Below are 22,120 nucleotides of genomic sequence, written 5' to 3'. Positions count from 1 at the left end.
AGTAAAGGTACTTTAAGATTTTTTTTTGTGCCAAAAACCTATGCAGGAAGTTAATTACTGGAAAAGTGAAAACAGTCAAAATCTTATTAAGTACAAAGTTATTGAAAACTTTTTATGTTTAAAGGGTCTTACTGAGACACCCCAATCAGGGCAGCCTGGTGGAGGAGGAGGGGGAGTTGTAGTTGTAGAAGGAGCTGTGGCTGTAGTTGTTGTAGTGGGAGGTGTAGTTGTGGTAGTCGGAGGTGTTGGTGTAGTTGTAGTATGAGGTGTAGTTGTAGTTGCAGTGTGAGGTGTAGTTGTGGTAGTCGGAGGTGTAGTTGTAGTTGTTGTAGGATGAGTAGTTGTAGTTGTAGGATGTGTAGTCGTAGTTGTAGTGGGAGGTGTAGTTGTGGTAGTCGGAGGTGTTGGTGTAGTTGTAGTAGGAGGTGTAGTTGTAATTGCAGTGTGAGGTGTAATTGTGGTAGTCGGAGGTGTAGTTGTGGTAGTCGGAGGTGTAGTTGTAGTTGTTGTAGGAGGAGTAGTTGTAGTTGTAGGAGGTGTGGTTGTAGTTGTTGTAGGATGAGTAGTTGTAGTTGTAGGATGTGTAGTCGTAGTTGTAGTGGGAGGTGTAGTTGTGGTAGTCGGATGTGTTGGTGTAGTTGTTGTAAGAGGTGTAGTTGTAGTTGTAGTAGGAGGAGTAGTTGTGGTAGTCGGAGGTGTTGGTATAGTTTTAGTAGTAGGAGTAGTTGTAGTTGTAGGAGGTGTAGACGTACTTGTTGTAGTAGGAGGTGTAGTTGTAGTAGTAGGAGTTGTTGTTGTAGGTGGTGTAGTTGTAGTGGGAGGTGTAGTTGTGGTAGTCGGAGGTGTTGGTGTAGTTGTAGTATGAGGTGTAGTTGTAGTTGCAGTGTGAGGTGTAATTGTGGTAGTCGGAGGTGTAGTTGTAGTTGTTGTAGGATGAGTAGTTGTAGTTGTAGGATGTGTAGGCGTAGTTGTAGTGGGAGGTGTAGTTGTGGTAGTCGGAGGTGTTGGTGTAGTTGTAGTAGGAGGTGGAGTTGTAGTTGCAGTGTGAGGTGTAATTGTGGTAGTCGGAGGTGTAGTTGTAGTTGTTGTAGGAGGAGTAGTTGTAGTTGTAGGAGGTGCGGTTGTAGTTGTTGTAGGATGAGTAGTTGTAGTTGTAGGATGTCTAGTCGTAGTTGTAGTGGGAGGTGTAGTTGTGGTAGTCGGAGGTGTGGTTGTGGTTGTTGTAGTAGGAGGTGTAGTTGTAGTTGTAGTGGGAGGTGTAGTTGTGGTAGTCGGATGTGTTGGTGTAGTTGTAGTGGGAGGTGTAGTTGTGGTAGTCGGATGTGTTTGTGTAGTTGTTGTAGGAGGTGTAGTTGTAGTTGTAGTAGGAGGAGTAGTTGTGGTGGTCGGAGGTGTTGGTGTAGTTTTAGTAGTAGGAGTAGTTGTAATTGTAGGAGGTGTAGACGTACTTGTTGTAGTAGGAGGTGTAGCTGTGGTAGTCGGAGTTGTTGTTGTAGGTGGTGTAGTTGTAGTGGGAGGTGTAGTTGTGGTAGTCGGAGGTGTTGGTGTAGTTGTAGTAGGAGTTGTAGTTGTAGTTGCAGTGTGAGGTGTAATTGTGGTAGTCGGAGGTGTAGTTGTGGTAGTCGGAGGTGTAGTTGTAGTTGTTGTAGGAGGAGTAGTTGTAGTTGTAGGATGTGTAGTCGTAGTTGTAGTGGGAGGTGTAGTTGTGGTAGTCGGAGGTGTGGTTGTGGTTGTTGTAGTAGGAGGTGTAGTTGTAGTTGTAGTGGGAGGTGTAGTTGTGGTAGTCGGATGTGTTGGTGTAGTTGTAGTGGAAGGTGTAGTTGTGGTAGTCGGATGTGTTGGTGTAGTTGTTGTAGGAGGTGTAGTTTTAGTTGTAGTAGGAGGTGTAGTTGTGGTAGTCGGAGGTGTTGGTGTAGTTGTAGTAGGAGGTGTAGTTGTAGTTGCAGTGTGAGGTGTAATTGTGGTAGTCGGAGGTGTAGTTGTGGTAGTCGGAGGTGTAGTTGTAGTTGTTGTAGGAGGAGTAGTTGTAGTTGTAGGAGGTGTGGTTGTAGTTGTTGTAGGAGGAGTAGTTGTAGTTGTACGAGGTGTAGTTGTTGTTGTAGGAGGAGTAGTTGTAGTTGTAGGAGGTGTAGTCATAGTTGTTGTAGTGGGAGGTGTAGTTGTGGTAGTCGGAGGTGTGGTTTTGGTTGTTGTAGTACGAGGTGTAGTTGTAGTTGTAGTGGGAGGTGTAGTTGTGGTAGTCGGATGTGTTGGTGTAGTTGTAGTGGGAGGTGTAGTTGTGGTAGTCGGATGTGTTGGTGTAGTTGTTGTAGGATGAGTAGTTGTAGTTGTAGGCACTGTAGTCGTAGATGTTGTAGTAGGAGGTGTAGTGGTGGTAGTCGGAGGTGTAGTCATAGTTGTTGTAGTAGGAGGTGTAGTTGTGGTAGTCGGAGGTGTAGTTGTAGTTGTTGTAGGAGGAGTAGTTGTAGTTGTAGGAGGTGTGGTTGTAGTTGTTGTAGGAGGAGTAGTTGTAGTTGTACGAGGTGTAGTTGTTGTTGTAGGAGGAGTAGTTGTAGTTGTAGGAGGTGTAGTAATAGTTGTTGTAGTGGGAGGTGTAGTTGTGGTAGTCGGAGGTGTTGGTGTAGTTGTAGTGGGAGGTGTAGTTGTGGTAGTCGGATGTGTTGGTGTAGTTGTTGTAGGAGGTGTAGTTGTAGTTGCAGTGTGAGGTGTAGTTGTGGTAGTCGGAGGTGTGGTTTTGGTTGTTGTAGTAGGAGGTGTAGTTGTAGTTGTAGTGGGAGGTGTAGTTGTGGTAGTCGGATGTGTTGGTGTAGTTGTAGTGGGAGGTGTAGTTGTGGTAGTCGGATGTGTTGGTGTAGTTGTTGTAGGAGGTGTAGTTGTAGTTGCAGTGTGAGGTGTAGTTGTGGTAGTCGGAGGTGTAGTTGTAGTTGTAGGAGGTGTAGACGTACTTGTTGTAGTAGGAGGTGTAGTTGTAGTAGTAGGAGTTGTTGTTGTAGGTGGTGTAGTTGTAGTGGGAGGTGTAGTTGTGGTAGTCGGAGGTGTTGGTGTAGTTGTAGTATGAGGTGTAGTTGTAGTTGCAGTGTGAGGTGTAGTTGTGGTAGTCGGAGGTGTAGTTGTAGTTGTTGTAGGATGAGTAGTTGTAGTTGTAGGATGTGTAGTCGTAGATGTTGTAGTAGGAGGTGTAGTGGTGGTAGTTGGAGGTGTAGTCATAGTTGTTGTAGTAGGAGGTGTAGTTGTGGTAGTCGGAGGTGTAGTCCTAGTTGTTGTAGTAGGAGGTGTAGTTGTGGTAGTCGGAGGTGTAGTTGTAGTTGTTGTAGGAGGAGTAGTTGTAGTTGTAGGAGGTGTGGTTGTAGTTGTAGTGGGAAGTGTAGTTGTGGTAGTCGGATGTGTTGGTGTAGTTGTTGTAGGAGGTGTAGTTGTGGTAGTCGGAGGTGTGGTTGTGGTTGTTGTAGTAGGAGGTGTAGGTGTAGTTGTAGTGGGAGGTGTAGTTGTGGTAGTCGGATGTGTTGGTGTAGTTGTAGTGGGAGGTGTAGTTGTGGTAGTCGGATGTGTTGGTGTAGTTGTTGTAGGAGGTGTAGTTGTAGTTGCAGTGTGAGGTGTAGTTGTGGTAGTCGGAGGTGTAGTTGTAGTTGTAGGAGGTGTAGACGTACTTGTTGTAGTAGGAGGTGTAGTTGTAGTAGTAGGAGTTTTTGTTGTAGGTGGTGTAGTTGTAGTGGGAGGTGTAGTCGTGGTAGTCGGAGGTGTTGGTGTAGTTGTAGTATGAGGTGTAGTTGTAGTTGCAGTGTGAGGTGTAGTTGTGGTAGTCGGAGGTGTAGTTGTAGTTGTTGTAGGATGAGTAGTTGTAGTTGTAGGATGTGTAGTCGTAGATGTTGTAGTAGGAGGTGTAGTGGTGGTAGTCGGAGGTGTAGTCATAGTTGTTGTAGTAGGAGGTGTAGTTGTGGTAGTCAGAGGTGTAGTCCTAGTTGTTGTAGTAGGAGGTGTAGTTGTGGTAGTCGGAGGTGTAGTTGTAGTTGTTGTAGGAGGAGTAGTTGTAGTTGTAGGAGGTGTGGTTGTAGTTGTAGTGGGAAGTGTAGTTGTGGTAGTCGGATGTGTTGGTGTAGTTGTAGTGGGAGGTGTAGTTGTGGTAGTCGGATGTGTTGGTGTAGTTGTTGTAGGAGGTGTAGTTGTAGTTGCAGTGTGAGGTGTAGTTGTGGTAGTCGGAGGTGTGGTTGTGGTTGTTGTAGTAGGAGTTGTAGTTGTAGTTGTAGTGGGAGGTGTAGTTGTGGTAGTCGGATGTGTTGGTGTAGTTGTAGTGGGAGGTGTAGTTGTGGTAGTCGGATGTGTTGGTGTAGTTGTTGTAGGAGGTGTAGTTGTAGTTGCAGTGTGAGGTGTAGTTGTGGTAGTCGGAGGTGTAGTTGTAGTTGTTGTAGGATGAGTAGTTGTAGTTGTAGGAGGTGTAGACGTAGTTGTTGTAGTAGGAGGTGTAGTTGTAGTAGTAGGAGTTGTTGTTGTAGGTGGTGTAGTTGTAGTGGGAGGTGTAGTTGTGGTAGTCGGAGGTGTTGGTGAAGTTGTAGTATGAGGTGTGGTTGTAGTTGCAGTGTGAGGTGTAGTTGTGGTAGTCGGAGGTGTAGTTGTAGTTGTTGTAGGATGAGTAGTTGTAGTTGTAGGATGTGTAGTCGTAGATGTTGTAGTAGGAGGTGTAGTGGTGGTAGTCGGAGGTGTAGTCATAGTTGTTGTAGTAGGAGGTGTAGTTGTGGTAGTCAGAGGTGTAGTCCTAGTTGTTGTAGTAGGAGGTGTAGTTGTGGTAGTCGGAGGTGTAGTTGTAGTTGTTGTAGGAGGAGTAGTTGTAGTTGTAGGAGGTGTGGTTGTAGTTGTAGTGGGAAGTGTAGTTGTGGTAGTCGGATGTGTTGGTGTAGTTGTAGTGGGAGGTGTAGTTGTGGTAGTCGGATGTGTTGGTGTAGTTGTTGTAGGAGGTGTAGTTGTAGTTGCAGTGTGAGGTGTAGTTGTGGTAGTCGGAGGTGTGGTTGTGGTTGTTGTAGTAGGAGTTGTAGTTGTAGTTGTAGTGGGAGGTGTAGTTGTGGTAGTCGGATGTGTTGGTGTAGTTGTAGTGGGAGGTGTAGTTGTGGTAGTCGGATGTGTTGGTGTAGTTGTTGTAGGAGGTGTAGTTGTAGTTGCAGTGTGAGGTGTAGTTGTGGTAGTCGGAGGTGTAGTTGTAGTTGTTGTAGGATGAGTAGTTGTAGTTGTAGGAGGTGTAGACGTAGTTGTTGTAGTAGGAGGTGTAGTTGTAGTAGTAGGAGTTGTTGTTGTAGGTGGTGTAGTTGTGGTAGTCGGAGGTGTTGGTGAAGTTGTAGTATGAGGTGTGGTTGTAGTTGCAGTGTGAGGTGTAGTTGTGGTAGTCGGAGGTGTAGTTGTAGTTGTTGTAGGATGAGTAGTTGTAGTTGTAGGATGTGTAGTCGTAGATGTTGTAGTAGGAGGTGTAGTGGTGGTAGTCGGAGGTGTAGTCATAGTTGTTGTAGTAGGAGGTGTAGTTGTGGTAGTCAGAGGTGTAGTCCTAGTTGTTGTAGTAGGAGGTGTAGTTGTGGTAGTCGGAGGTGTAGTTGTAGTTGTTGTAGGAGGAGTAGTTGTAGTTGTAGGAGGTGTGGTTGTAGTTGTAGTGGGAAGTGTAGTTGTGGTAGTCGGATGTGTTGGTGTAGTTGTAGTGGGAGGTGTAGTTGTGGTAGTCGGATGTGTTGGTGTAGTTGTTGTAGGAGGTGTAGTTGTGGTAGTCAGAGGTGTAGTCCTAGTTGTTGTAGTAGGAGGTGTAGTTGTGGTAGTCGGAGGTGTAGTTGTAGTTGTTGTAGGAGGAGTAGTTGTAGTTGTAGGAGGTGTGGTTGTAGTTGTAGTGGGAAGTGTAGTTGTGGTAGTCGGATGTGTTGGTGTAGTTGTAGTGGGAGGTGTAGTTGTGGTAGTCGGATGTGTTGGTGTAGTTGTTGTAGGAGGTGTAGTTGTAGTTGCAGTGTGAGGTGTAGTTGTGGTAGTCGGAGGTGTGGTTGTTGTAGTAGGAGTTGTAGTTGTAGTTGTAGTGGGAGGTGTAGTTGTGGTAGTCGGATGTGTTGGTGTAGTTGTAGTGGGAGGTGTAGTTGTGGTAGTCGGATGTGTTGGTGTAGTTGTTGTAGGAGGTGTAGTTGTAGTTGCAGTGTGAGGTGTAGTTGTGGTAGTCGGAGGTGTAGTTGTAGTTGTTGTAGGATGAGTAGTTGTAGTTGTAGGAGGTGTAGACGTAGTTGTTGTAGTAGGAGGTGTAGTTGTAGTAGTAGGAGTTGTTGTTGTAGGTGGTGTAGTTGTGGTAGTCGGAGGTGTTGGTGAAGTTGTAGTATGACGTGTGGTTGTAGTTGCAGTGTGAGGTGTAGTTGTGGTAGTCGGAGGTGTAGTTGTAGTTGTTGTAGGATGAGTAGTTGTAGTTGTAGGATGTGTAGTCGTAGATGTTGTAGTAGGAGGTGTAGTGGTGGTAGTCGGAGGTGTAGTCATAGTTGTTGTAGTAGGAGGTGTAGTTGTGGTAGTCAGAGGTGTAGTCCTAGTTGTTGTAGTAGGAGGTGTAGTTGTGGTAGTCGGAGGTGTAGTTGTAGTTGTTGTAGGAGGAGTAGTTGTAGTTGTATGAGGTGTGGTTGTAGTTGTAGTGGGAAGTGTAGTTGTGGTAGTCGGATGTGTTGGTGTAGTTGTAGTGGGAGGTGTAGTTGTGGTAGTCGGATGTGTTGGTGTAGTTGTTGTAGGAGGTGTAGTTGTAGTTGCAGTGTGAGGTGTAGTTGTGGTAGTCGGAGGTGTGGTTGTGGTTGTTGTAGTAGGAGTTGTAGTTGTGGTAGTCGGAGGTGTAGTTGTAGTTGTTGTACGATGAGTAGTTGTAGTTGTAGGAGGTGTAGACGTACTTGTTGTAGTAGGAGAAGTAGTTGTAGTAGTAGGAGTTGTTGTTGTAGGTGGTGTAGTTGTAGTGGGAGGTGTAGTTGTGGTAGTCGTAGGGGGTGGTGTAGTTGTAGTATGAGGTGTAGTTGTAGTTGCAGTGTGAGGTGTAGTTGTGGTAGTCGGAGGTGTAGTTGTAGTTGTAGGAGGAGTAGTTGTAGTTGTAGGAGGTGTAGTTGTAGGAGGAGTAGTTGTAGTTGTAGGAGGTGTAGTCATAGTTGTTGTAGTGGGAGGTGTAGTTGTGGTAGTCGGAGGTGTGGTTGTGGTTGTTGTAGTAAGAGGTGTAGTTGTAGTTGTAGTGGGAGGTGTAGTTGTGGTAGTCGGATGTGTTGGTGTAGTTGTAGTGGGAGGTGTAGTTGTGGTAGTCGGATGTGTTGGTGTAGTTGTTGTAGGAGGTGTAGTTGGAGTTGTAGTACGAGGAGTAGTTGTGGTAGTCGGAGATGTTGGTGTAGTTGTAGTAGGAGGAGTAGTTGTAGTTGTAGGAGGTGTAGACGTACTTGTTGTAGTAGGAGGTGTAGTTGTGGTAGTCGGAGGTGTGGTTGTAGTTGTAGGAGGAGTAGTTGTTGTAGTAGGAGGTGTAGTTGTGGTAGTTGGAGGTGTGGTTGTAGTTGTAGGAGGAGTTGTTGTAGTTGTAGGAGGTGTAGTCGTAGTTGTTGTAGGAGGAGGTGTAGTTGTAATAGTCCCAGGTGTGGTGGTAGTTGTTGTAGTAGTAGGTGTAGTTGTGGTAGTCGGCGGTGTCGATGTAGTCGTAGTACTAGGCGGTGTGGTTGTTGTACATATGTCGCAACAATATACCCTGATCTCATAGTCAAAGCACTTTCTTGGAGGTCTTTTCTGGTCTTCTCCTCTACATATTAAACCAATGTCCTGATCACAAGTAACAACTTGGCCAGTTTCAGCGACAAAATCATCAAAGGTTTTGTCCGTGTAATCTACCGCTCTACACTCAATATCTTGAATATCTTCACATATTTGAAGACCACTATCTGTGATGTTTTTGTATGTTTCCCAATCACTTTTGTCTGTTGGATCATCCACATCATACCAGCCTGACCACGCACATGTGGTACCTGGAATGCAAGTAGTCGATGAGATTGTGGTTGTACTTGTAGTTGTAGGAGGTGTGGTTGTAGTTGTTGTAGTAGGAGGTGTAGTTGTGGTAGTCGGAGGTGTGGTTGTCGTTGTTGTAGGAGGAGTAGTTGTAGTTGTAGGAGGTGTGGTTGTAGTTGTTGTAGGAGGAGTAGTTGTAGTTGTAGTGGGAGGTGTAGTTGTGGTTGTAGGATGTGTTGGTGTAGTTGTTGTAGGAGGAGTAGTTGTAGTTGTAGGAGGCGTGGTTGTAGTTGTTGTAGGAGGAGTAGTTGTAGGAGGTGTAGTCGTAGTTGTTGTAGTAGGAGGTGTAGTTGTGGTAGTCGGAGGTGTGGTTGTAGTTGTTGTAGGAGGAGTAGTTGTAGTGGGAGGTGTATTTGTGGTAGTCGGAGGTGTGGTTGTAGTTGTTGTAGGAGGAGTAGTTGTAGTTGTAGGAGGCGTGGTTGTAGTTGTTGTAGTAGGAGGTGTAGTTGTGGTAGTCGAAGGTGTTGGTGTAGTTGTAGTAGGAGGAGTAGTTGTAGTTGTACGAGGTGTAGTCATAGTTGTTGTAGTAGGAGGTGTAGTTGTGGTAGTCGAAGGTGTTGGTGTAGTTGTTGTAGGAGGTGTAGTTGTAGTTGTAGTGGGAGATGTAGTTGTGGTAGTCGGATGTGTTGGTGTAGTTGTTGTAGGAGGAGTGGTTGTAGTTGTAGGAGGCGTGGTTGTAGTTGTTGTAGGAGGAGTAGTTGTAGGAGGTGTAATCGTAGTTGTTGTGGTAGGAGGTGTAGTTGTAGTAGTCGGAGGTGTGGTTGTAGTTGTTGTAGGAGGAGTAGTTGTAGTTGTAGTGGGAGGTGTAGTTGTGGTAGTCGAAGGTGTTGGTGTAGTTGTTGTAGGAGGTGTAGTTGTAGTTGTAGTGGGAGGTGTAGTTGTGGTAGTCGGAGGTGTGGTTGTAGTTGTTGTAGGAGGAGTAGTTGTAGTTGTACGAGGTGTAGTCGTAGTTGTTGTAGTAGGAGGTGTAGTTGTGGTAGTCGGATGTGTTGGTGTAGTTGTTGTAGGAGGAGTAGTTGTAGTTGTAGGAGGCGTTGTTGTAGTTGTTGTAGGAGGAGTAGTTGTAGGAGGTGTAGTCGTATTTGTTGTTGTAGGAGGTGTAGTTGTAGTAGTCGGAGGTGTGGTTGTAGTTGTTGTAGGAGGAGTAGTTGTAGTTGTAGTGGGAGGTGTAGTTGTGGTAGTCGGAGGTGTGGTTGTCGTTGTTGTAGGAGGAGTAGTTGTAGTCATTGTAGGAGGAGTAGTTGTAGGAGGTGTAGTCGTAGTTGTTGTAGTGGGAGGTGTAGTTGTGGTAGTCGGAAGTGTGGTTGTCGTTGTTGTAGGAGGAGTAGTTGTAGTTGTAAGAGGCGTGGTTGTAGTTGTTGTAGGAGGAGTAGTTGTAGGAGGTGTAGTCGTAGTTGTTGTAGTAGGAGGTGTAGTTGTAGTAGTCGGAGGTGTGGTTGTAGTTGTTGTAGGAGGAGTAGTTGTAGTTGTAGTGGGAGGTGTAGTTGTGGTAGTCGGAGGTGTGGTTGTCGTTGTTGTAGGAGGAGTAGTTGTAGTTGTAGGAGGTGTGGTTGTAGTTGTTGTAGGAGGAGTAGTTGTAGGAGGTGTAGTCGTAGTTGTTGTAGTAGGAGGTGTAGTTGTAGTAGTCGGATGTGTTGGTGTAGTTGTTGTAGGAGGAGTAGTTGTAGTTGTAGGAGGCGTGGTTGTAGTTGTTGTAGTAGGAGGTGTAGTTGTGGTAGTCGAAGGTGTTGGTGTAGTTGTAGTAGGAGGTGTAGTTGTAGTTGTAGTGGGAGGTGTAGTTGTGGTAGTCGGAGGTGTGGTTGTAGTTGTTGTAGGAAGAGTAGTTGTAGTTGTACGAGGTGTAGTCGTAGTTGTTGTAGTAGGAGGTGTAGTTGTGGTAGTCGAAGGTGTTGGTGTAGTTGTTGTAGGAGGTGTGGTTGTAGTTGTAGTGGGAGGTGTAGTTGTGGTAGTCGGAGGTGTGGTTGTAGTTGTTGTAGGAGGAGTAGTTGTAGTTGTACGAGGTGTAGTCGTAGTTGTTGTAGTAGGAGGTGTAGTTGTGGTAGTCGAAGGTGTTGGTGTAGTTGTTGTAGGAGGTGTAGTTGTAGTTGTAGTGGGAGGTGTAGTTGTAGTAGTCGGAGGTGTGGTTGTAGTTGTTGTAGGAGGAGTGGTTGTAGTAGTGGTAGTCGAAGGTGTTGGTGTGGTTGTAGTAATCAGAGGTGTCGATGTAGTCGTAGTACTAGGCGGTGTGGTTGTTGAACATATGTCGCAACAATATACCCTGATTTCATAGTCAAAGCACTTTCTTGGAGGTCTGGTCTGGTCTTCTCCTCTACATATTAAGCCAATGTCCTGATCACAAGTAACAACTTGGCCAGTTTGAGCCACAAAATCATCAAAGGTTTTGTCCGGGTAATCTACTGCTCTACACTCAATATCTTGAATATCTTCACATATTTGAAGACCACTATCTGTGATGTTTTTGTATGTTTCCCAGTCACTTTTGTCTGTTGGATCATCCACATCATACCAGCCTGACCACGCACATGTGGTACCTGGAATGCAAGTAGTCGATGAGATTGTGGTTATACTTGTGGTAGTCGGAGGTGTAGGTGTAGTTGTAGTAGAAGGTGTAGTTGTGGTAGTCGGAGGTGTGGCTGTAGTTGTTGTAGTTGTGGTAGTAGGAGGTGTTGGTGTGGTTGTAGTAGGGGGTGTTGGTGTTGTTGTAGTAGGAGGAGTGGTTGTAGTTGTAGGCGGTGTAGTCGAAGTTGTTGTAGTAGAAGGTGTAGTTGTGGTAGTCGGAGGTGGTGGTGTGGTTGTAGTAGGGGGTGTAGTTGTGGTAGTTGGAACTGTTGGTGTAGTTGTAGTAGGAGGACTGGTTGTAGTTGTAGGAGGTGTAGTCGTAGTTGTTGTAGTAGGTGTAGTTGTGGTAGTTGGAGGCATGGTTGTAGTTGTAGTTGGAGGTGTTGTTGTAGTTGGCTCACATACATCCACACATGTTTTTTTGTTCTCATCAAATATGGGCTTATCTTTTGGGCATACAGGGTAACAGCCTGTACAAAAGGATATCACATAATAATGTTAATTAATATTTCTGAATGGCACATTTATCTGATTCAAGGTAATACACACTGACACGACTTAACCTCCTACCTTCCAGGGTGGGTATCGGATTCAAACATACACCTTCTGGATTCAAACAGGTCTTGTAGCACGGAGGGTGGCAAGGGTTATAGTGCCACATGCATTCCGTTGGGCCATTGTAGTAATCACAATAGACAGCTAGGGAAAAAGGATACAAATTATACCATTTACTTAGATGATTAAAATGTATATTGAAATATATGAAATTTGAATTTGTAATGTGAATGGAGTTCAAACTCCACTCTCACATTAAAATTTAATAAGGTTATTGAACATATTTTGGAATTTCTGTCTGATTGCACTAAAACAAAAAGATGGCAATGAGATTAATTATTTGATTTTGGAAATAAGTAACCCTGACTATAATATACACTGAGTTTAAATTGAAGTGAAGGTGTTACATATGCAAATGTTATAAACTGATGAAAATCTTGTCTGCAGTCAGTGTTGGGAAGGTTACTTTTAAAATGTATTCCACTACAGATTACAGAATACATGCCCCAAAATGTATTTTGTAACGTATTCCGTTACGTTACTCAATGACAGTAACGTATTCTGAATACTTTGGATTACCTATTATATTATCATGCTTTTTACAGCTACATGAATGTACTATTGCTGTGTGAATTATGGCTTTTACTGAAGGTTACTTGCCATACCAATACCGACTAGATTTTTAAATCTTAATATAAAATGAGTAACAGTAGGGTGGACATTAGGTAAGGCTGCACTTTTTGCAGCGATCTCGTATAGAAAACTATTCCACGCGTATATAAAACAGTAAAGGGACCTCTGGCTAATACGTCGGGTTCCGTGTCAGGCCCGTAGCCAAAAACTAGCTTTACTTTGTTGTCTGGGTCAACTTAGCGAGAGACAGAGAGAGGCGTTGAAAGGCTGCTCCAACGGAACTTAATGTTTCGGAGAAGAACGCGAAAAAAGTGTACAGCCGAGTCTTAATAGCTTACTTATAACTGGGCTCGTCAGGCACTCTTTTTGGCTGCAGTGGTTATTATTATATTTGCATGCCTCCAGCTCTCGTTTCTGCTCGGTGACAGCTTGTACTTGTCCTTTTTCTCCCTCCCTCGCTCACAGACTCATAACGGGTATGGCAGTCCATTCTCCCGCACAGACTACACTGTCCATGAAGCTACATTCTTTAGGGCTATGCCTGTAACACTCTGCCTGTTGCCTTCATATTAAATCATTTTTGTGAATATTTTTTAAAAATATTTCTTCACATCATTATGCGGGCGCAAGTAGAGGTGACATGGGCCGCGAGATTGAGACACAGGCATTAGAGCCTCTTAATACGTGTTTTGTTTGGGGCGTGGAAACCAAAAATAGAGAGGGCATAGCCGAACATATGAAACAGGAAAATACCGCCGTGTAATCCCTTTATTTCAGCAAAGTAACTGTATTCTGAATACCACCTTTTTAAACGGTAACAGTAACAGAATACAGTTACTCATATTTTGTATTTTAAATACGTAATATGTATTCCGTTACTCCCCAACACTGTCTGCAGTATATTTGATCTTAGATCACATAAGTAATAAGTCTTTACTTATTACAGATGCAAAATGTGTTTCCTTTTACTTTTCCGCATTTTATTTTTGTTGTGATTATCGTTAATCACATTTGACTTACACTCAGTAGTTAAGAATGATCCCTCTACAATTGCATATCCTTTTCAATAGAGTCCAACATGTTATATTACAGGGTTTTTTTTAAGCTAACACAAACCAAACACCGACTCTGGAACAATCACTTTGCTACATCCATTTTCTTTTGCATTTAACACTTAAAAATGTGTTGTGTGATGTAATTAGCTTTTTTGGAGAGGGGGGCAGATTAATAATCTCAAAAATGATGAAATAATGTATTTATCAAATTTAATACATACATTTTATAAAGATACACATAGTTTACACTGTTTAATTAATGGTCTGACTATGTTTGTAAAAATGAGAGAATTCAGTTTCAGATGTTTTATAAACTTGCAAAAGCACGTGTCCACTTTGGTCCTTATTGGTTATTGAGTGTAGCTTGATACAGAAAAGGTCAAGTTTAATTAATTAATAATAATAATGATGTAAAAAATACAAAAAATGATAGGGTATGTTTACTGAGCAGATTGATATATAGATTTTTGTAGTTGCAAACACTAGGCTCACAAGAATTTAAAGCCTCAAAGACAAAGTCATGTGTCAGAAAAGGTGGGGGAAAAAACAAACTGTTACTTACGACAGATCTCTGGAGTTCTCCATGCAATGCAAACATCATGCTCATTGCAAGCCTGAGCGTAAGCTGCAACTGCTGTGCAGAAACATTCACAGTCTCCTCCAGTGTCGCAGGCACATGAGTCTTTTATGCAGTTGTCATAAAATGGAACAGGGCTAACCTGTACAGTGATGCAAATTTGATGATGATTTTTTTAGAGCAGTGTTTTAGATTTGCGTGAATGTGAACAAGTTACAAATTGTCATTACCTTTTTGTGGCATTTTCTAAATGTTTTTCCAATTATGATGCTACACATCATTTTTGCCCACTGATGTCGACCGAGTGTTACTGCGCAAGGATCAATGTTCGCCTCCACATCTGGACAAGAGCTAGACACTTTCCAGCTGTTTGCAAATTCAAGTGGATTGCTCACCACCAGCTGACCCTGGGTGGTGTAGTCATTCTGTCCATCACCATCGAAATTACCACACAGGCCACACACCTCTCCCTGTGCAGTCATAGAAAAGAGTCAATCGAGCAATGTGAGATCTTAATAAATATAATTTAGTGCTTTAAATTTATCATACATTTCATTAATATATTAGGCTCCTCTAGGAATTTTCTTTCTTTTTTTCGAAATGATTCTGTGTATTTTCTCAATATGTGGTATTGAAAACTACAAGTATGTGGTGAGACAAAAAGGGTACACTGCATTAAAATAGTAAAACTTTAATGCAAGAATTTAATGTAACAGTTACTGTGACTCACGCTGTGCGTTGGTTCCAGCAGGATCCGAACAGCTGTTTTGCGATCCCACATCACTGCCACACCGATCTCAGATTCTACAACCACATACAAGCCAACCTTCCTTATTCTGTACTTGATCAGAGGCCCATGTCCCAGATCATCCTCTTCAAATCTTCCCCTTGATAGTTTGATTTCCATTCTCTGTAATGAAGGAAAGAAAATTTCTGTTGGTTCAATTGCAATGCTGAAAATATATTTACTTAGATTTACTATTGTTGGCATAAGAAAGCTTTGATGTTGTTTGTACGTGATCTTACCCCCAGCTGAATTCTGACTTTTTTAGAGCAGGTGGTGCCCGTAGAGCCACAAGGTACATTTTCAGTGATAACTCCAAAGCTGTTGTGCACTGTTTTATTGCCACAGTTGTTCTGTTAAAAAAGAAAAGAAAAGGTTAAACTTTAAGTTTTTTGGGGCTAAAGTAGACAATAACAGGAACAAGATTATGCACTTACATGTTATATATTGACTAACTGCCTTTGAATCTTTATGTAATGACTTTTGGAGACACAGTTTAGGTAATTCTTAACTGTGTCTGAAATCTTTACACTTAGAAAAAAAGATTTTCCTTATTCCTGATCCAGATATTATTTACAATATAAGGCATTTCCTCCTTGCAATTTCACCTATGAGTTCTAAGTAAGTAATTGTATTTGGTAAACAAAATATACAGTGTGAATGGCATGTAACTTATTTTTTTTTTACAAAGGAAATTAGAGTTGCATAACTGACTTTACTCCTAATTGTTCAGAGTTTATTTTTATGACAAACTTTGGATGAGGACATGACAAGGTCAATTCAGGTGACAGTTGTGCTTTGGATGATTTTGGCATACATTATTTACCTTTACAGCAACATAGCCACACTGTCCTTGACATGCATATGTTTTCTGATCAAATGTGGTGTAGTGACCACTTCCATAAATAATGCAAGTTCCTGGGCATTTTTTCTCTGTGCATGTCCATTTTCCACTTTGGCAGGTACTAAATGTATCAAGAAAAGTAAATACAATACAATTTTAATATTGTGAGAAAAACATGCCATATATATCACATACTGTTTATTACTCTACAATAATTAATTAGAAAATAATTAAAAAATAAAATAAGATCCTACCAGGTGTTGCACTGGTTTGGTATTTGTGTCCCGGAGACATAGAGATGGCCATCATGCTTGCATGGACAGTCACTTTCTTTCACACAGAAACCTTTACCATCATCAAAGAGGCCACTGGGACACCGACAACCAGATTCACACTCTGTGGTATCCTGGGAGGATAGAAAGACAACATTGATAAAAAAAAAAATAAAAAAAATTGAAATAATATTTATTAGATATTGTTTTTTTCAGACTTGGAGGTGCATCAAAAACAACTCACACAATCATCATTGTCCAGATTTAAACAAGTTCGAGCACACTGCACTCCAACAACTCCTGCGCTTGCAGTGGAGCAGTTGAAGTATTCTTTAGGAGAAGGGCAAGCTGTAGAAACTGTAGGGTAAAAAGTACAAATTGCTTTAATATACTGTATATTGTCTTAACAAAACTCTCTCATTGAAGAAGAAAAAAAAACTGACTTGACATGCGGTTTCTCCCAGAATGGCAATGAAGAACTCCATCAGTGCATACGCTAGAAAAAGACACCAAAAACATAAAAATGCAACACAAAAATCCAAGTTTGTGTAAATCAATCACACTACATGTATTACAGTCATGCTTAATCCTTAGTTTAGGATGTTTCATTTGAAGTCCTGAAGCAACTCACCAGCGCTCGTTGTTGATGCTGATAGACTTGCCTGACTTAACATAGACTTCATTATGGTAACAGGGACACTTTGCCACTGGGACACAGATGCCGTTGTCATCTAGGTAGTGACCCTCAGCGCAGGAACAGCCATCCACAGGTAAGAAATCAGAGGTGCAGCTCTGCTGCTTTAAGCTCAGTGATCTGCAAGTCAGCTGGCATCTCTGATTTTTGTAAGAGAAGGTCTGAGATGCTGGGCAGTTCTTGGTGTATTTGTCTGTTTTATGGAAAATTTGGCAATGATTACCTCATAGTTTGGACTAACTAATAAAAAGAGAACATGCTCATCAAACTTCATTACTGAGCTGTTTCAGATACCCTTACCGCACACATTCTCTCTCCAGTCTGTCAAGAACACTCCCTTTGATGCACAAGCTCTGGCATAGGAGGAGAAAACAGCACACAGGCAGTCCTCGCTCTTCTCACAGTTACAGCTAGCATAAGTACATCGCTGCAGAAAACAGTGAACACATTTTTATTGTATTACAGTCCCACCGTATTTAGTTTTAGACGCACAGAGAGGTTTTGTTGTACCTTGTAGTAAATCTCAGGATCCACCACAGAATGGCACTCTGCAAAGGTACTATTTGGCTGTCGTAGCAAGCTGCACCAGTGATTGGCATACATTTCTAAAAGTAGACCAGTAATCATTTTAATTTCTTGTTTGTATTTCTTGCTTGTTCAAATATGTTACATTTAGAGCCTGGAAAATCTGTTTCAAGCAATGATAGCAATTAAAGAAATAAACTTCCTGCCATCCATCCTCTTCCATTTATCCTTGTCAGGGTCGCAGGGGGACTGGAGCCTATCCCAGCCGTCTTATGGTAAGAGGTAGGGTAACCCCTGGACATGTTGCCAGTCTGTCGCAGGGCTAACACATAGAGACAGACAACCATTCGCACTCACATTCACACCTACTCACACATATGAGTTGCTAACTAACCTAACCCAACTAAATAAATAGGTGGGCTTCAGAAAAAATTAAACTTGGACAACAAAAAAAGAAATAAGAAATAAACTTGATAGACAAAAACCTTTGCAGTTTACCATTTTCCATACTGAGAGAACAAGGGTCATCAAGTCTCTCTTCTCTGTCTTGGCATATATAGCTAGCCTTCCAGGAGTTACTAAAAGCTGCTGCACTTCCCTCCACAATTCCCTGACGAGTGTTCATGTCATCAGACAGGACCATGTTGTAGTTCCCACATAAACCTAAAAATACAGATTTTTAATGAAGAAATGATTATGAAATGCAAATAAGAATGCTGAAGAAAAAAATGTATGAAACCAAATTATTTTCAATGGCTTGCTTTTTGGGTGGTATTCAGAGTTGGACAATCCTGAGATCATCCCTGGTCACATAAAACACAATTTCTCTATTGTGTTCTGTGGCTACCTCAGTGTCTACTTTCCACTGAACCTTCCAGATAACCTTTTTATTATCATACCAGTTAGCTGCCCACACCATCTTAGCTGGTTCCATTTCATCTGAAGAAGCTAACACTCTACTACGAGCACCCTCATTATTTTTTAAATTTCTCGCCGTAGCTCTAAGAGTGGGCGAGGCCATTTATTACAACCTTTTAGCCAAAACTAGTTTTAAAGCACATCCCTGATTACCCAGCCTTGAAAAGAAAAGTATTTGAAGTGTTTAATTAAAAAGCAACAACATATGAATCACTGAAGTCAACATAATCTGCTGGTGTTTCATTTGTTTAAGCTTGCAGTAAATAGTTATTTAATAAATGCATATTAGTCCTCATGATATAATGCTTTAAGACTAATATAAAACTTACCACGTGTCTTTTCTCTGTAGCTCTGCTCCAGGCTGACATAGACTTGCATCAGAGGCACATGTTGGATCTGAATTTGCAAACCAAAACTGGTCTGGAGGATGATGTGAAAGGACGAAGCATGGAATATACTGATATCCCCTGTGAATGAAGAGAAACACAAAAATCAGTTTGGCTAACTTCTTACGTCTCAGCATGAACGAAAGTAACATCTTAAATCGAAAGTTCCTTATTTTCTGACCAACCTGAGAAGTACGGCAAAGTGATACTCTGCATATTCTGCTTTACTGTGCCATCAGCAGTGAATGTTAACATCTGAATAAAAACAGAATTGATCGTTAGGGTGTTGCAGCTGTCAGTATCTATTTAAAGCATGAGCCCAGTATTGAACTCACATTGTTTCTGTCATTGTTCAGCAGGATTTTGAGGGTCTTCAGACAGGTGTCATAGTCTTGGTGTGCACATGGTGCCAGTTTGACCAGAATGGTAAACTTAGGGCTTGCATCATCCTGAAATATACATAATGTGAGCTCAAGTACACAAATTAGTCTAATCCATTATTTTTACCTTACATGTGCCCAACACAGTATCTTCTAAAATTTGATAGTACAAAGCTAAGGCTCATTTACCTTTCTTTCCACCTTGGCCAGGGTGTAGTAACAGTCTCCATGGAAGGTGAAGTCTTTCCCATCAAAGGTGGTTACATGTGAACCTTCTTCAACCGCACATGTAGAAGGTGTTGAAAGACTTTCACAAGCCCATCTACCCTCAAAACATGAGCTGAAAAACAAACAAATTCATTAAGATATCAGAATATGCAGACACATTGTAAAACATTACATTCTGGTAGCATTATGAACATTACCATTCCTCTCGCGCCTGTCTGTAAACTTCACCAGATTCATAGATTTTTCCATGCTTGCACTGGCATTCAGACTGAGCAATACACCCCCTCATGGAAATGTCATCGAACACAGTTCCTGAAATGGAAAGTTGGCGTTTGATGGTAAAGTCTCATGAAAAGAGAAGCTTTAACAGGTGTGTAGAAAGAAACTTATTTGTGATGAGCGCTAACCAGGAGGACAGAAGCAGCCGTCCATTTTGTGGTCCTCACAGAATGAGCTTGTGTCTTGATGTGTGCAGGTATCCACACAAGGGGATCCACTCTCTTCATAAACCATGTTGAATGGACACTGTTTGGCTGTGAAGGAAGTGGGAATTTATGCGAAATGTTTAAACATCACCTTCTTGAAGTTTTTCACTTGAGTGTAAGAACAGCAGATTTTTTTTGTGGACTTATGTTACTTCTGACATTTGCCAAATTTCACCATATAGTTGGCTCAGGTGATTTCAGTGTTTTGATACTCTCTCTACCCCTTAATATATAAAAGACAAAAATAAAAACCAAACAGAAAGAAAAAACAAAATTTTACCACAGAACTCAGAAGTCCTCCAGTTGGGAGGCTCCCCTCCTGCATGGGAACACTGTCGAGAGAACTCAGAGAGTGTGCTGCAGACACAAAAGTCATCTGAATGGTTGGTACAGCCACACATGTCCTGCACACAGGCCTGAATGTAAGGCTCAGGTTCAATCAGTTTGGTGCAGGAGCTCCAGGTTTCTGCATGCAGCATCTCTTCACAGGTGTTTTGCTAAAAGAGAGTAAACATGTGCACAATTATTTAATACAAACATAAAACCAGATCAGATCTCTTTCGTTAAACCTAGCTAAAGTAGGCAACAAAACTCACAAACTCTTTGCATGACTCTGGCACATTCATAGCTTCCTGTGACACATCTTCCTCTTCATATGGGTCCTCACAATCATCATTTGGACGATGGACTTTATGTATGTTGCCAAACTCAATGGGGCTGATTTTGCGACCTTTTGCATATAATTACATTAGTAGGGACATGCAATGCCAGCATATTATAGATTTAAAAAATAATAAATGATGAACAGCTTTTACCATCAAGGAGGAACTCATTGTAGACTGGAACACCGTTAAAATCTCCACAAAGTCCACAAGTGCGGTTAGTGTAATCATTATCAATTTCCACCTTAAACACAGAGTAAAGGGTTAGAAAAGGTTTTAGAAACCAGACACGAAATGTTTTAGATATAAAAATATATACTATGATGAAATAAAATGAAATGAATGCATCAAAGTTGCCACATATAAGGACTTTACATGTACACAAGGACAATAGTAACCACTGTAACTATTGTTGTAGTGAACCAGGTAGTTGGCAATTCAACTCAAATGCAATGTATTTATTTAAATGTCACACAGACAAAAATATAAAAATATGCCAAAGTATTCCTGGAGGTTGGGCTGTTAGTTATTAATAAAAGAAATGTGTCACAAAAATGTCCTATTGGATCTGTCTGTTTTAAGGATTTACCATGACTGCATCATCAAGGTTCCACATGACAATGATGCCAACTTTGGACTGGAGCTTGATGTAGACTGCATTTCTTTCCACTTGTACTCCGGCCTGGTAGTGTGGAAGTTTGACACTGAGAAGAAAGATAATATCTTTTTAACAATTATAATTCATTTATATCTATAATTAACATTATATAAGACGCATCTCTGTATTGAATAAAGTCTTTTGCATTATAAATCACTCTGTGTACTTCAACTGTTCACTTATATTCCCATACTTAAGAGTACTGTCTGGAAGTCTGGGTTAATGTATACAAAACTTAAATTCACTCATTATCGAAACTTCAGGAAAAAGCAATGGGAATCATTAAATGAAGCCAGATTTAGAGACCACACTAACAACAAATCTTGAAATTCATGGACCTCATAAAATATAAATCTGTACACAAAATATAAATAAAGCCAGATATGTTATCAGGAAAATGACAGACGATGTTTTTGGAGAGAGAAGGGGATTATAACCTGAGGAGGAAGTTAAACTTGGAGATGAACAACAGTTAAAACTTTTTGCAATTTCCATTTGTCTACTAAAATTGTGGAACAGTTTTCCAGTGGACCTACAGCAATGTTCAAGCATTATTCAGTTCAAAGGAATTTTTCGAAACCTGCTTTTGAAGAATGTGAAATTAATGAAATTGATGACTGATAATAATAATAATGATAATAATTTATACGTTATTGATCCCCAATGGGAAATTCCTCTCTGCATTTAACTCATTCACTCTAATGATGTTAATTTAATGTGTTTTTTTTGAGTGTATACAAGTGCTGAGGGGAAATGTGGGTAATGATGAACATGGTGAATCAATCAATCAATCAATGAATCAGAGATTAATAAGTGTGTGGCTATTTCTTCCTACTCCATTTCAGAATTGATGATTAAGTGGTTAATTCATGTCATTAGGAATGTGTGTATATATTGGTTTTATATAAATCTTAGATAAAAGATTATCATTGTCATCATAATTATATCAGAGTTGCTTTTTTTTTTTTTAACTTACGGCAGGTCGTTCACAGTGACCACATCCTTGCTAAGGTGAAATGCAAAATCACTGATGGTGACCACCACATAACTGACTGTTGGGTTTCCATCGTTTTCCTTCCTCTTCATGTGCACAGAGAACTCTGGGAAGGTGTCGTGGCAGTCGGAGACCAGGTTGTATTCACACATGCCAGGAAACTGGTACACATCACCATCAAATGTCTTGAAGTGCTCCCTGCCCCATGTGCTACAGATGCTGCTCACATGGTTGCGGACTGGAAAAAAATGCACATAAATAAAAGCTGAATGTTGGTGGCAGTATTATAAATGTTGTGTTCATATATGCATAAATGAACCAGAAAAATCTATTTAAATCATCAAGGTATAAAAGCAGACCAAAATTATTTGAGTCTTACCCAGTGCAGCTTGGATCTCAGTGACATGGGCTATAGTCAAAGCAAGGAAACACAACCCCACCGAACTCCCCCTCATTGTTGCCACTGTGGACTTGCTGTTCCCAGAGCAGATAATGTAGAGAGTGGTTCTTGACAACCTTTTATATTGAGATCTGACTTTTTTTTCTCACAGCTTCTTCCTGTGTAAGATGTGAAGATTTATTGCCAGTCATGGCAAACATGTGCTGGATGGCTGTCCAACGCCCTTCACAAATCCCATATAACTTATTATTACATCCTTCCTCTTGATTGAACAAGTATGTTTGCACTTCAATTAAATATCTTCATTTAAAGACAACAGAGGCAGCATTAAAACAGTTTTATTGACAGCATGCTCCTCTGTTATAAATCTATTGTTTCATAAGAATCCAATAATTATAATTTATTAAAATAGAAATGACAAGTGGAAAATGAGACTCTGGGATATAAGATTTCTTACAAATCTGCCAAGAAAGTAAAGATCTCATGACTGACTAT

The 22,120-nt window shown here is 41.4% G+C and overlaps 1 protein-coding gene across 1 annotated transcript in view; it reads right to left on the bottom strand.

Moving 5' to 3' along the window:
• LOC102078463 (mucin-2) overlaps window positions 1-21,736 on the bottom strand; it is a 30,281-nt gene extending 8,545 nt beyond the window's left edge. The window contains exons 1-28 of the mRNA XM_025902524.1: window positions 21,605-21,736; window positions 21,208-21,463; window positions 20,163-20,277; window positions 19,727-19,817; window positions 19,508-19,641; window positions 19,192-19,408; window positions 18,834-18,959; window positions 18,624-18,738; window positions 18,388-18,538; window positions 18,154-18,267; window positions 18,004-18,073; window positions 17,762-17,899; window positions 17,013-17,177; window positions 16,500-16,594; window positions 16,290-16,416; window positions 15,927-16,182; window positions 15,739-15,791; window positions 15,540-15,652; window positions 15,278-15,429; window positions 15,006-15,144; window positions 14,422-14,532; window positions 14,126-14,305; window positions 13,626-13,865; window positions 13,381-13,537; window positions 11,146-11,274; window positions 8,952-11,045; window positions 2,584-6,311; window positions 133-2,478 (exon numbers count right to left, since the gene is read on the bottom strand). Coding sequence (XP_025758309.1) covers window positions 133-2,478; window positions 2,584-6,311; window positions 8,952-11,045; window positions 11,146-11,274; window positions 13,381-13,537; window positions 13,626-13,865; window positions 14,126-14,305; window positions 14,422-14,532; window positions 15,006-15,144; window positions 15,278-15,429; window positions 15,540-15,652; window positions 15,739-15,791; window positions 15,927-16,182; window positions 16,290-16,416; window positions 16,500-16,594; window positions 17,013-17,177; window positions 17,762-17,899; window positions 18,004-18,073; window positions 18,154-18,267; window positions 18,388-18,538; window positions 18,624-18,738; window positions 18,834-18,959; window positions 19,192-19,408; window positions 19,508-19,641; window positions 19,727-19,817; window positions 20,163-20,277; window positions 21,208-21,463; window positions 21,605-21,680 — 11,688 coding nt within the window. The 5' untranslated portion in view covers window positions 21,681-21,736. The remainder of the gene's footprint in view (window positions 1-132; window positions 2,479-2,583; window positions 6,312-8,951; window positions 11,046-11,145; window positions 11,275-13,380; window positions 13,538-13,625; window positions 13,866-14,125; window positions 14,306-14,421; window positions 14,533-15,005; window positions 15,145-15,277; window positions 15,430-15,539; window positions 15,653-15,738; window positions 15,792-15,926; window positions 16,183-16,289; window positions 16,417-16,499; window positions 16,595-17,012; window positions 17,178-17,761; window positions 17,900-18,003; window positions 18,074-18,153; window positions 18,268-18,387; window positions 18,539-18,623; window positions 18,739-18,833; window positions 18,960-19,191; window positions 19,409-19,507; window positions 19,642-19,726; window positions 19,818-20,162; window positions 20,278-21,207; window positions 21,464-21,604) is intronic.
• Between the last annotated feature and the right edge of the window lie 384 nt (window positions 21,737-22,120).

This window comes from Oreochromis niloticus, linkage group LG22 (assembly GCF_001858045.2).
Source record: "Oreochromis niloticus isolate F11D_XX linkage group LG22, O_niloticus_UMD_NMBU, whole genome shotgun sequence".
Taxonomy (NCBI): domain Eukaryota; kingdom Metazoa; phylum Chordata; class Actinopteri; order Cichliformes; family Cichlidae; genus Oreochromis; species Oreochromis niloticus.
Note: the sequence above shows the minus strand (reverse complement) of the source record. Positions and strands in the feature narration are given on the sequence as shown.